Source organism: Pezoporus flaviventris, unplaced genomic scaffold (assembly GCF_033815535.1).
Source record: "Pezoporus flaviventris isolate CSIRO_AGI_PZ_B2104156 unplaced genomic scaffold, CSIRO_AGI_Pfla_v1 ptg000007l, whole genome shotgun sequence".
In the NCBI taxonomy this organism is placed as follows: Eukaryota; Metazoa; Chordata; class Aves; order Psittaciformes; family Psittacidae; genus Pezoporus; species Pezoporus flaviventris.
Window position 1 is genome coordinate 43,905,461 of NW_026892555.1, and position 13,311 is coordinate 43,918,771.

General features: G+C 46.7%; 2 protein-coding genes across 4 annotated transcripts in view; one reads left to right on the top strand and one right to left on the bottom strand.

The window, feature by feature from the left end:
- Positions 1–8,813: 8,813 nt before the first annotated feature.
- Positions 8,814–11,468, bottom strand: LOC133266443 (uncharacterized). Its single transcript, XM_061447586.1, has 3 exons — positions 11,393–11,468; positions 10,644–11,335; positions 8,814–9,176 (listed from the first exon to the last, which is right to left on the bottom strand). The coding sequence occupies exons 1-3, from the start codon at positions 11,466–11,468 to the stop codon at positions 9,099–9,101; spliced, it is 846 nt and encodes a 281-aa protein (XP_061303570.1). The 3' UTR covers positions 8,814–9,098.
- KLHL14 (kelch like family member 14) overlaps positions 9,779–13,311 on the top strand; it is a 61,096-nt gene continuing 57,563 nt past the window's right edge. The window contains exons 1-2 of one of the 3 annotated variants that reach the window (XM_061448577.1): positions 9,779–9,872; positions 11,422–12,407. In XM_061448577.1, coding sequence (XP_061304561.1) covers positions 11,467–12,407 — 941 coding nt within the window. In that variant the 5' untranslated portion in view covers positions 9,779–9,872; positions 11,422–11,466. Of the gene's footprint in view, positions 9,873–10,221; positions 10,481–11,226; positions 12,408–13,311 lie in introns of those variants that run through there. The other 2 variants (XM_061448576.1, XR_009742554.1) reach the window with 2 other exon arrangements.

Genomic DNA, 13,311 nt, shown 5'->3' on the forward strand with positions numbered 1-13,311 from the left:
ATCTTCCCCTTGAAATTGGGCAGGCTTGAGTCAATATTTCTTGCAGAAGAAATCTCTCCTGTAAGCTCAGTATATTTTCTGGAACAATGGATATTGAATTGTGTCTGTTAATATAATCACTTGACATCTACCGTTTTGTATATTTCGTGTTCCAGTGAAACCTTCTCTATATTGCTAATGAAATAATTTTTTTATGTTCTCAATAATCATTAGTCTCTTTAATGAAAAGTTAGGGCAGGTCTTTCAGTCCCTACATGTGGGAACAATTTCTACCCTCACATTACTTTCTCAAGTAACTTAAGCTGACTTGAGTGAATTGAAGTTTTGTAGGGATGGCTTGTTCATAACTTAAGTACTAATTGACATCAATTTCAGAACATGACATTCTGGAGTAAACTCTACTTTAAGACATAAATGCAATTATGGTTTTTATAACAATTAGTATAATTATGTTTTGGGTAATAAGTCATTACAGTGGAATGTAAGGTAATGTCTCCTGCCAGCTGCCTTCAGATGTTCTCTGTCAGAGAGACAGTGAGAAAGATCTGTCCTGTGCCCCATAAAGCATCTCCCACAAACATGGTGAAATAAAAGAACAATAGACACAATATTTCTGTCTTTTAGTTTTGAGGCATGACTAATTCTAGTGCCTGGAAATTCTGAAGTTCTAGTATCATGAACAAAACAAACTGTTTTATGTCAATGCTTTTGCATCAGAAAAAGAGCTAGGTCCAGACACAGTGGTCAGTCTAATAACAGATTATGTAGACAAAGTGAGCTGCTGGTACTTTATTTATTTCCTATCCCCTGCTCTGCTTCCTCTTTAACACTCAGGTAACTGTCAGAAAGGGACCCAGCTATTACAGATGACAAGGGGTAAATGCCTTCATGTTGTCCTCCAAAGGTTAAGGTTTACCAACCTCAGTTGGAAGCCACAATCTCCAATAACCATTAATCCACTAAACTCCAGTGCAAGTGAACATATTTATGGCTGCAGTCACTAAAGGGTGAAATAAAGATTAGTTTTTAGTTAGGAACGCAAAGCTTTTTAGATCAATACAGACCCACTGCTGAAATCAATCTAAAGTTTGGAATTTTTAAGTAAAGATTTACTGGGCTTCCTTGTACAGTTAATTTTCCAAAGGGGGAATAGTCTCAGCAACGTTACATAGTAATCAAATTGAGTAAACACTAGTCAGTTCGTAAACTGACCTCAGTTATGCGCATAGCAAATGAGTGTACAGCAATAAAAATACCCATAATGTGGATAGTAAATTTGCCAATAAACAGGTAAAGCCAAAATGCACATATAGGCTAACATGATAAAATATTAGTAGCTACATTTGCCTATTTGAAAACATAAATAATCAATAGACATTAATAATGAAGTTGTTCGTGCGTTTCTTTATTACTGTGCATATTAAGTGTTTCAATTATTTCTACTTAGTTTGATAGATAAATGTATATGCGCATTTTATGCCTTTGAAAGAATATAGGATTACTCTTCAAAACAAAAGCTACTGTTTAGATGAAAGAACAAGTGGACTGGAAATACACAGCTTGTTATACCCCTCTGCTGTTCATGTTTGATGCATGTATACAATTTATTATGCAATTTCTTGAGATTTGACAAAGTAATTGTCTGGCAAACCATAGCTTTAATGATGGTTTTTCTGCTTCATACAAAAGGTCTGAAGGTAGTGTAGGAAAATGACTTAATAGATCAGTGTCTGTAAATGCTGTTAATGCGTATTACATATATATATTTGTGATGGTAGCCCAAGTTATTTTCTGAGTTACCGCACAATATGTTGTGAGATTCCATGTGGTAAATTTGTTTTTCGTCATCAAAGCTACTGCATGAAACCCGGTATGTTGAGCTGTAACTTCCAAAATAAGTTGGGTCACTGCCCTAGCTTTATTCTTGGTGTCTGTCACTGAGCGTTCCTGACCATGGAAGAAGCCTGGATGTTATAATAGTGCCATGGTATCTTAAAAAAGCCAGAATTTCCATTGTTAATCCTGTTTTAAAGGGCTTGTAGCTTGGCAGTTAAAATCCAGTCAGGTCTGAAACCAAAGTCAAGGTGCAATATATAAATTTCCTTTTAATCATATTCATTTTAAATCTTTGTAGCTATGCTTAGGGTAAGGAGCACAAAAAGTTTTATTATTTTGAACACTTTTGCAGTCTTTCATAACTAAAATATGTTTAATTTAAAAAAAATGAAATTTCTCAGCAGAGGGATGTTCTTCATTTTGTCTGTTTTATCATCAGTAAAAGACTAGTGGCCAGATTCATAGCTTGTGTGAGCAAGCACTAGGTCCACTAGGACTGTCCCTTTACATCAGCAATGAGGCTTTGCCTGCTGACAAGCTGCATTTGAACAGAATGGAAACCTTTATTTTTTTCCAGTGTCATTTCTCACCCCTAGGATATTCGGGATGTTTGTTTACATCTTGGCATAAATGAATATGCGAGACTGGGCAGACAGGAGTTCCGTATGTGCATACAGTTTCATCTCTTTTTTAACCTTGTGAGCAATGAGTACCTGAAAGTCATCCAGGCGACCTGAGCCAAAGTTAAAAAAGAGATGAAATTCTGGTGACTGGGCTCTGTCATAAAGTATCACTTTATTTTATCTCATCTCAATTTTTTAGAATTAATGATATCTACCCTCATACCTACCTTTTTGCTTCCCACACATGGCTCATGAATGAGTTTGTTCATAACAGGGAAGACTAAAGTCTCTTAATCCTCTGGTAGAACTAGGGCTACTATTACTATAGTAGTAGTAATCCTCTGGTAGAACTAGGGCTACTATATAGAGCTACTGTTGATTTCCTCACATGCCCCATTTGGCACCATGAAAATACTCAAAAAAGGTGAGGGGAAGAAATTCCTAGCTGTGAATGGTTTACACCAATGCAGACCACATATGATCTGCTTGTATTCCAAGGCGATGTCACTCAGAGCCAAATAAAAAGATGTTATTATTATGTGAACTACATGCTAACTAGAAACAGCTGGCTAGTGATACATAGAACCCTGCCAGCCATTCAGTGATGACTTCTTTTTGGTTTCTACTGCCTGGGGCAAATTCAAACCAGCAAGCTGGACAAAAGTGTTCACTTTGCTGAAAAGCGTGGAAACACTTCAGCAAAGGAAAGGGATTTTCCTGCACATATTTTCTCTCCATTCAGAGTATCTGCTAGCAAAGTTAAATCTTCCCTGATGAAAAAGTATATTTTACAATGCTTCACCAACCTCAGGTTGACATTTTGCAGTTGGACCTAGTGGAGGGAAGACACAGGTCCTTGTTTATCTGGCTAGCCAGTTGGGTTAAGTAGGAGCCACTGATGGATTTGACCAAAATCACCATCACCCATTAGTGAGGGTCAACACCAGTTAGGGGAATAATGCTTGACCTTCACTGGCTACATAAAGTTAAAGATTACCTGATTTTAAGCTCATGAAGCCCTGTCTCCATGTTTTGTGTTTGGTTTTTTATGTTGGGTTTTATTTTTTCTCACAGCAAACAGCCTAACTTGAGTTAGCAGGTTCCAACTTTAACAATACAGTTTGAAACATGCAGAAGCAGCAACATTTCACAATGGTGAATCCACCTGATAGATGATCTGTGGAGGGAGATCACCTTTTTCCCCTCTGTGGCAGAAAGAGAATGTACCATTTAAGCACAGCCCTACTATTTAAACAGCAAGATCAGAAGGTGCTCTGTGTTATCTTACGAAGATGGAATAAAGCAAGGGGAGACCATAAACCCTAACTCACATTTCCTTTGCTTTTTTACACTTAGGTTTAACTTATGCCCCCAAAATGATGTTAATAAGTAAGTACCTTGATAGTTAAAGTTAACACCACCTTTTATTTTAAACCCTTATTTCTTTCTGAGGGAAATGATGTCCAATGAGTCCTCTCTGCTACATGCACAGGGAGAAGACAATCTTGGGGCAGCTGAAAGAGAGCACTACTGGAAAAATTTCTGTCCCCAGAGCACTTAGATATGATGGAGAACAAAAGTCTTTGTCAGCAGACTTTTCTTGAAAGGGAATTAAACAATTTTCTGCAACTCCTCTCCTTTAAGAACTGCTAGTGCTCCCTTGGGATTTGTGAGAGCCATGTTAAACCTATGGATTATGTATTACTTCAGTACAAAAATGTGCTCTAAATCTAACCACTGCAATCCAGGTAGTTCTGTTGCTCTGAAGCTTGCCCTTTCCCCTATGTGCCTCAAAATGCCGCCTCAAGAAACCAAGCAACTGGGATGGAGCACGCTCCCGCTTGGGGATGGCTCCTCACAAAGCTGGATCGTGACTTCAGAACAATTGCAGTGTCACGTGCCACCAACATATCCTCCTCCTAGTTTTGCAATGGGTCCTGCTTGCACCAGTCTGGGAAAATTATGCCAAAATGAATGAAGAACGCAGACACATGTCCTATGGGAGGAAAGCATTCCCCTTCAAGAAAACACTTAAGAATATTATTTAAAAAATGCTCAAATGCTTTCCTGAACAGAAATGGACTTAAGCACAAGAAAGCATCCTTTAACTGGGAGTACCATGCAGACACAATCACTAAAGCTCGCATTATGTACCTGAAAATCAAGTCCCAGAGCGTAAGCTTTTCCGAGTGATGGTTAGAGGGTTCCTAGTTGTAGCATGGTTCTGTACAGAAGGATTTGCTTAATCCACCTTGCTTTTAGATTGCAATTTCCCCAAGCTTAGCAGCTTCTTTTAACAATTCTGAGTTTTGCTCCCCCCCCCAGTTTTATTAATAACTCTTTGCAATACCTTATATTTTGATTTTTCAGAATCTACTGGTTTCCTGCAAACTTTATTCATGTCATCTTTGTTGCACAGCATTGCATTGAATGACTTTTTATTTTTTTTTATGTCATTTACACTATTGCCTTTTTGGGGACTGTAAGAGGAGGAAGAAGTTTGTCTTTCGGTGCTCTTAGAATCTCTCATTTAGGGTCCTGTTTAAAAGCTCTCAGTCCACCCCCACCAGAACTTTGGCTACACAGGTCAAAAGTCTGAACTCTTAATGGTATTATGACTCTCGTAATACAGAATGTATACATCCAGACATAAGAGGCAATACCTCACAATATGTCTGTATGTATATATAAAACCAGTCAGTATCCCTGGAGGAATCCGAAAGCACTTAAACAAGCATGGATTAACCAGGTCACAATGCAGGTGATCAGGATGCCTGTGAAGCCTCTGGGGCCAGTTGTGCCAGTCTCTACAGCCACACGGTTGCAGCAGCCACTGGCATAGCAAGTGTAAGAGTAAACATTCCAAAATACCCAGCTGGTGGAGCTGGGCATATGTGCTCAGCAGGGACAATGGACCACAAGCTGGGAGAGCCTTGGCCTGCACTAATGACAACTCTCTTTAGCATTTGTTAAACTGAAGCACAGAGATATTAAAGGATGCACCTCGGTCAAGGTTGTTATATCTAGATTACCACACCAAGATAACTTATTTTTGATCTCTCTCCCTCCCAGCTCCTTGCAATACCTCTCACCTCTGTGAGAAAAGGCCTCCTCGGGGAGCAAGGTACCTGTGAGCTTGGGTGGTTCCCAGGCCCTAACTCCGAAGTGTACAATCACTGCGTGCCAGTGGTGGGAATCCAGACATCCAGACTTGTGGGCCCTGGCTCTAACAACCACCACCTCAACCTCTTCACATCTTCCTCTCCTGCCCTAGACTGAGTAGTTCATCTGTACTCCAGGAACAGAGCTGCTGTGATGCCACATCTACCTTCAGAAGTGTGAGCATACATATTGCCAACATCATCAGAATGAAAACGAAGGAAGAATTATACAACGTTTGGCATTATGGGTAACAGCCAGTACTGCTGTTGCCCATCTATTTGTATAGTATTTGCACTACAGAAGGGACCTATGTGCTCAGATCTGTCTAAACAACCAGTATGGTGTCTTACCCAACACAAATGACTCAGTTTACCTGTAGTAAGCTTTACTTCTCTGGAATCCCCCCACAAGAGAACTTTCTTTTCCTGCAATGAGAGCTCCCATCCACATACAGGTGGCCCTGGTGAGTGCTGTCATTTCTGTTCTACCATTTGAAATGCAAGAGTGGCAGAAATGCAGACTGGAGAGAGAGTTCAACAGGCCAGACCACATGCACAAAGGCAACTTCTGTGCCCCAACCAGGGGAACCAGCTGAAGCTGTTTCTGACAGTAGTTTCAATGACAAAGGGGCAGGTGTTCAGAATTGACACTTATTTTTGTTCCCAAAAATCAGGATACTGTGCATGTAACTTTATTTATGAGCTGTGCCAGGATATCAGTGTATGTCGCAACAATAAAATCTGCAAAAAATCCCCACAAAACAGCAGTTGTACAGAGGTATGTTTCATGGCACAAGCACAGGTAATACATGAGTTCTAAATTTCTCTTTTTTATATAATTACTCTCACTGAAAAGTATTTACCTTGCTTATTTACCTGGAATTTTAATGACAATGCCTTATACTGTCTTAATGAAGGCCTCTTCTGCATGAGGAGGAGTCCTTTAGTTGCAAGATGTGATTCAGTTCCTTGTTCAGTATTGACCTCCATACTATAAGCCTCTGTAACTTGTAGTAGGATGAGACTTCTGTAAGTTGAGGAATTTGAATGAATGGAAAGAGATGAGCTAAAGGAAGACAAGTAAAAGCACAGAATCTCTAAAACACTGGCTTTGAAAAGATGGAAGCATGGGACACTGCTTGCTGTTCTTTGGAAATCCTGCTTAGGGATAGAGCCTTATAGCTATGACAGGGAAGGGTCAGGGGTTAGCAGGTGTTCAGTGCACTGGGGGAGATGATCTTCACTCCCAGGGGTTTCCCTCAAGTCTTTGACAAACTAAGGTTTACGAAACAGAGACAGGAAGTCCCTGCTTAACCAGGTGGCAAGTACATCTAGTTTTGCTCCAAATTAAAAAATTGATAACTTTACATGGTGCAGGTCTGAGAGTAACTGCAGAGGAAATAAAACGTGGTATTTTCTTCTGATAGTTGTCTCAAGTGATGAACTTTAATTTTCTACTCTGCAGATAAAATGAGTGAGTTAGAAACTTTGAAGTCTCCCTTTGAAAGTGTTCAAGCCAATTTAGGAAATACCATACCCAGGACTTCTGGAAACATTTGTCCAATGTAATTCGTAAGTGACCACAAATCATATACTTAAGTAAGACTAAACTTTATTTCAACTTGAGTTAATGTAGCAAAGTTAAATGAAAATTACCCAGATCTTTTCACTAATGAGGAAAACAAACCAGTATGCTAGTTCCAGAAACTTGCTACACATTGGCACAGACATATTTTGGCAGCTTACAAGGGTGTAAGAGTATGTGACACATCAGTCAGTGAAAACTGATACAAAACCTCATGAGGATTATTTACAACCATTACAGCAGTAAAGTTCAGCAGCACAAGCATGATATAAAAACTGTTCTTTCCATCTACTGTGGTTGAGAGACAACTCGCATCACTGAAGATACCAACTACTGTTGAAATAGGAGCATATAATAATCCATGTTTTTCTTAACCTGAACGGGGTCAAAATCTGAGTGGCCAACAGGGTACAACTGGGAAAGAAGGGGAGGCACAGCAGGGTCAAAACAGAGAACATGGTTTGCGAGGCAGCATATGATGGTGTCATTCTTTTGGGAAGAATACCACACCCTGAAACACCAGCTGCCTAATCTCCCTTGAAAATGTCTTGCAGAAATAACTGATGTCCAAGGGAGGAGGAAGGGAGCTATTTGGTGAGGAAAACCAGAAAGGTATGGCAGGACACCTTTTGTAAGGTCACCAGAAAGTAAATAAAAGCAAAAATTGCCTTGATGACTTTCAGTTCCAGTCCTATGCATTCCTGAGCAATTCCAGCTCTGGAACCTCATTGCCATCCTTGGCCAAGTCAAAGAGAAAGACCATGAGACTTGGCATTCAAAGTCCCACTCCTGGTGTGCAGTTTAATTAGCAAGGACCTGAGTATTATCTGGGAAAGGGGATGGGGCTTGAGTCTTTTACACCAGATAAAACTTCCTGTAAGTGCTCACCTGTCTCCTTTCATGTGCATTTCATTCAAGGGCATACATTCCACCTTTTTTTTTTTTCTGTTTTTTTCTTTTTTTTTTTGACAATTGGAGGTTTGACAACAGACGAACAGCGCTGTAAATGTGAGGGTGCAATATATCATGAGATAAAGTGTGGAGAACATGTCCTCTACCAAAATGCCCCTTGGTGGAATGAAAAAGCCCCAAATGTCTACAATGAGAATTTCCTCTGTTTCTTACAACTATAAAGGATCAAAAAACAAAACAAAGCCCCAACCTATGGGCTGTGCTGTGCACGTTTCTAGGGTATCAGCTCTGGCAGAAAGTTGAAAGGTTACATTTGTGAAATAGCAGCTGCTTTCCTGCCATTTGATTCAGGCTTCTGCATTACAAAGTCTTGAAACTGAAAGACAAATCTGACAATATGCTAATCTTCCAATAAAAAAAAAAAAGTGACTTCTGAACCCTTATCTGTTGAAGAGCTGACAGTGAAGTTCAGAGACGGTTGTCTAACCAGACAAAACGATAGAGAAAATATGCCTTCAAACAAGATCATAAATCTTCAACAGTGCAGGGGAACAAATGTAAAGGGAACGTTTTACCACTAACACCATTTAGTAGCCTCACTTTCTTTCTCTCCCTTCCACCCCTCCAGCCTCATCATACTTGCAAGGAAAGGAGATGCATCCTGTCACAGCAATAATATAAATACAAAGGGTGGGGGCGAGGGGGTGTATGTGATGATACTGGGTGCTGAAATCAGACATTATTTTCACCACATTTGGGGTGTGGGGGGAGAGTAGAGACACAAACCAGATACTGTGAAACCTGAATATAACAGACTTACCCCCTCCCCCCCCCCCCCCCCCAGCACACACACACTCGCAGACAAAAAGTTTGCATATTGCACAAGGCGCTTGAAGATCATAAATCTATGCATGAGAAAGATGTAGTGGAAATTTTTGGGGGGATTAGAGTTTATTTTTGTCATCTCTGTGAGACAGCTACTCATTCATCCAGATCACAGCTAAGAAAAAAGCTGGTCACAGAAATTAGCAGTTTCAGCTCAGCAGCAAAGTCGCCAGCCTGTGAAGGCAGAGAGAAATTGACTAATTAGCAATGCGCACTAAAACTTGACGGTTCTTTATAGAGAGAGAGAAGAGAGAGGGAGAGCAAGAGGGAGGGAGGCGGGGGGGGGGGGGCTCGCTTTTTCCCCTTCTTTCTTCCAAAGATGTTTGAAATCGCAGTCATTTACGCTCGACAATTTTTACAATAGCCTTGAGCCATAATTTTGCGAGTCTCTCCAGCATCCATCCCCCTGTATGGTCTCTCTCCACTGGCCATGCACGACCGTTTCTCTCCCCAACCGTGGATTTCCTATTACTCTCGTTACGACTCACTGAGCCCCAGGCCCAAGGATAATGATGTGTTGTTTCTTGGTAGCATAATTTGTCACACGTACATTTTTTCTTCTTCTTCTCTTGCAGAAAGCTCTGCGCTCTCTCTCTCCCTCTTTCTCTCTCTCCCCTTCTCTCTCTCTCGTACATTTTCTTGCTGTTGCTAATTCATGGTGATCAAATGATGTACGACAAAATAAATTGTAAAGAGTGACTGCTCCGAGTTGGGAACCAGAAGGTTTTTGGTGTTTTTTTTTCTTTATTTCTTTTCTCTTTTTTTTTTTTTTTCGGAAGGAGCGAGCAAACCTTTAAAAAGGAAGGACAATTGATTTTTTTTGGGGGGAGCTTAAGTGAACCTTTACTTTGGCAGCTGGTTGTGGAGCAGGTAAGTTTCTGGCCTTGTGTCTAACCGTCTCTGTGCATTTTCTCGTGTCTCCTGATTTGTTTGTTGTTGGGGGAAAGGGGTGCCTGTGTGTGCCGGTGTGTGTGCTGGAAGTGTGTGCGGGTGAAGGGGGGGCAGTTGTGTAACGAACGCGTTTGCAGAATAAACTCCGATTGCAAGAAATGGGCAAAACGAGGAAGAAAGAAGGGGAGGGAGAAAGAGGAGGAGTGTGTGTGTGTATGTCTCTGTGTGTGTGCATGTATGTATGTGTGTGTGTGTGCGGTGGGGAGGGGGGGGATTGACGGGTCCACTTAAAGGGAGAGGCTCCGGGAGGTTTCTGTAGCCGGCGGCGGGGCGCGGAGCGGGGCTGAGCGGCGGCGGGGCAGGGGAAGCGGCTGGAGGGAGCCCCTCGCTGTGCCGATAAATGGGGCGAGGCGGGGGTGAAGGGAGGCAGAGGAAGCCCAGCGCTGCTAAGGAGCGACTGAGCGCGTTGCAATGGCAGGAGCAGGTCTCGGCGGGATCCCGCTGAGGAGGAGGAGGAGGAAGAACAGCGGCGGCGGCGCTGCGCGGGATGCGGCCAGCGCGGGTCGGTGGTTGCGCAGACCCCGCAGGTGCGGCCGCAGCTCGGGGCCGCCTCGCTGACCCCCCTTTCCCGGGACGGGCACGGGGTCGGGGGTCGCGGCGGGGCCCGGTCACTCCAAGGGGCCGCCGGGCAGGGCCCTGCTCCCTGCCCGCCTCCCCGTCCTTCCCCCAACTTGAACTTCACGTAGTTACCGGAGTTCCAGCAGCGGCGCCGTCTGCTGCGAGGAGAAGCGAGCCGGGCAGGACAGTGGCGGGCAGCCCCTCGCCGGGCCCGGGGCTGCCGCTCCCACTCCACCCCCCACTTGCCCCAGTGTACGAAGTATTGCAAAGCCCCGCGGTGGGAGTGGGGCTCAACTCCAGGACCTGGCAGCACCGGGGCCCCCGCCACGGGAACGCAGCCCTCCGGCCCCGGAGAGGAAGCGGGTCCCGGCGGCGCTGAGTTGGCAAAGCGGGCGGAGGGGGCCGGGGGCAGGCGGCGGGGCTGGTTGCTGCCTTCCCGGCAGTTTCAGTCACTTGGTAGTTTCTCTTGGCATCGCGGAGTTTGGAGGGCTTATTTTGTGTGTGTTTGATCGCTTGGGTGCTTGGTGGGGTCGAGGTTTTTTTTTTGGTCGCGTGGGAGAGGTGGCTCAGCTTTGAGAACGTCCCCGGCTTCCTTGCTCCTCCCCTGGAGAGCAGCCCGGTTTGCACCGAGGAGGGAGGAGAAAGGGGTGGTGTGTGTATGGGGGGGAGGGGGGCAAAAAATAAACCTCCTTCAGCCCTCCCAAGTTGCGGCCCCTCCGGACGAGCCCGTCCTTGCCCGGGGCGGGGGGCGGCTCGGCAGGCGGAGGGGAGCCCGTCCTCGGCAGCATCCCCCCGCCACCCGTGCGCGCACGGCAGGATGCGCCCTCCGGGCCTCTAAAGCTCTTGTGTTTATTACTGTGTCGTCCCGTGTGTCCCCCCACCCCGCTCTCCTCCCCACCCCTCTGCCCAGGTTGGAGGAGGGTTTAAAAGGCAGGTGTGCCGGCGGCCGCTCGCCATGTCCAGATCCGGTGATAGGACGTCCACCTTCGACCCCAGCCACAGCGACAACCTGCTGCACGGCCTCAACCTGCTGTGGAGGAAGCAGCTCTTCTGCGACGTGACCCTGACGGCCCAGGGCCAGCAGTTCCACTGCCACAAGGCCGTGCTGGCCTCCTGCTCCCAGTACTTCCGATCCCTCTTCTCCAGCGGCGGTGGGAGCGGCGGGCACCCCCACGCCCTGGGGCTAGGGCCCGGCGCCCAGGACGGGCTCGGGGGACCGCCGAAGGAGCCGCCGCCGCCGCCGCAGCCGCAGGAGGAGCCTGGCACCCCATCCTCCTCCCCGGAGGACAAGCTGCTGGCCAGTCCGCGGGCCATCAACAACCTGGTGCTGCAGGGCTGCTCGTCCATCGGGCTGCGGCTGGTGCTGGAGTACCTGTACACGGCCAACGTGACCCTCTCGCTGGACACGGTGGAGGAGGTGCTGTCTGTGAGCAAGATCCTGCACATCCCCCAGGTCACCAAGCTGTGCGTGCAGTTCCTCAACGACCAGATCTCGGTGCAGAACTACAAGCAGGTGTGCAAGATTGCCGCCCTGCACGGCCTGGAGGAGACCAAAAAGCTGGCCAACAAGTACTTGGTGGAGGACGTGCTGCTGCTCAACTTCGAGGAGATGCGCGCCCTGCTTGACTCGCTGCCCCCCCCCGTCGAGTCGGAGCTGGCGCTCTTTCAGATGTCCGTGCTCTGGCTGGAGCACGACCGGGAGACCCGCATGCAGTACGCCCCGGACCTCATGAAGCGCCTCCGCTTCGCCCTCATCCCGGCTCCTGAGCTGGTGGAGCGGGTCCAGTCGGTGGATTTCATGCGCACCGACCCCGTGTGCCAGAAGCTGCTGCTGGACGCCATGAACTATCATCTGATGCCCTTCAGGCAGCACTGCCGGCAGAGCCTGGCCAGCAGGTGAGGGGGGCGCCGGGAAGACTGGGGGGAGGGGGAGGGGGTCTTCCCTCACGAACGCCCCTCGGCGGCTTCTGGCTGCGGGGGAGTGCGGGAGACCCCGCGGGAGCGGGCCGGTGGCTGGCAGGGACCGCGCGAGGGCCGGGCCGGGCGCCCGCCGGTGGGGCGGGGGGCGGCGCGGAGGCTGCGACCGGGCCGGGAACCGGCTAAAGGGCGGCGGCGGGGACGAGCCGACCCACCCGCCCCCGGTGCCGCCAAACTTTTCGTCGCTTCCCCTCGGCCCGGCGGGGCCGCTGCGGCCGGGGGGTGGCGGTCGCCGGCCCTCCGGAGCGGCGGGAGAGCCGGCCAGGGCAGGGGCAGGCAGCGCGGCGCCGGGCAGCGTTGAGGGGCGGGAGGCCTCCTGGGAGGCGGCAGTACCCGCCCCGCTTCCCGGCCTCCTGTCGCGCCTGCGGCGGTGGCGGCGCCCTCAGCCATCGTGCCCGGCCCGCGGGGCTCGTGTGAATGTGAGGTGTCACCGTGCGTGGGGAAACCTGTTGTGGTATTTGTTGTAGGCCACGTTTGTTTATTGTATTTCCCCCCACAGTGTTACTCCTAACAAGGAGTTGCATCCTCAGGGTGTTTTAAACTGTAATATCCGAGCTCTAAATCTAATTAATTATATTCATCAGTAACTCCGTTATCTGTGCACATCCCAGTGTTTGGTGTTTGGACAATACGTCCGTATTGTGCATGGAAACTTGTGACTTCGTAGCCCTTACGTCTATGACATGTCAGTTATTTTCATTTAATAAATCATGGTGTCAAAGATTGACAATATGAGGTTGGTGTTAGGAAGTGAAAGCACAGCATGTAGTTTAATGAGCAGTAAATATACCCGAAATGAAGGGGGTATTTATTTTTCTCCTTT

Bases quoted from the DNA above. Each gene is read 5' to 3' on its own strand.
- LOC133266443 (XM_061447586.1), bottom strand. From the start codon at position 11,468: ATGGCGAGCGGCCGCCGGCACACCTGCCTTTTAAACCCTCCTCCAACC. The intron at 11,336-11,392 runs GTGGGGGGACAC...AGAGGCCCGGAG, and splicing joins GGGGTGGGGAGGAGAGCGGG to GGCGCATCCTGCCGTGCGCG. The intron at 9,177-10,643 runs GTAACTACGTGA...CTGCCTTCACAG, and splicing joins GCGCCGCTGCTGGAACTCCG to GCTGGCGACTTTGCTGCTGA.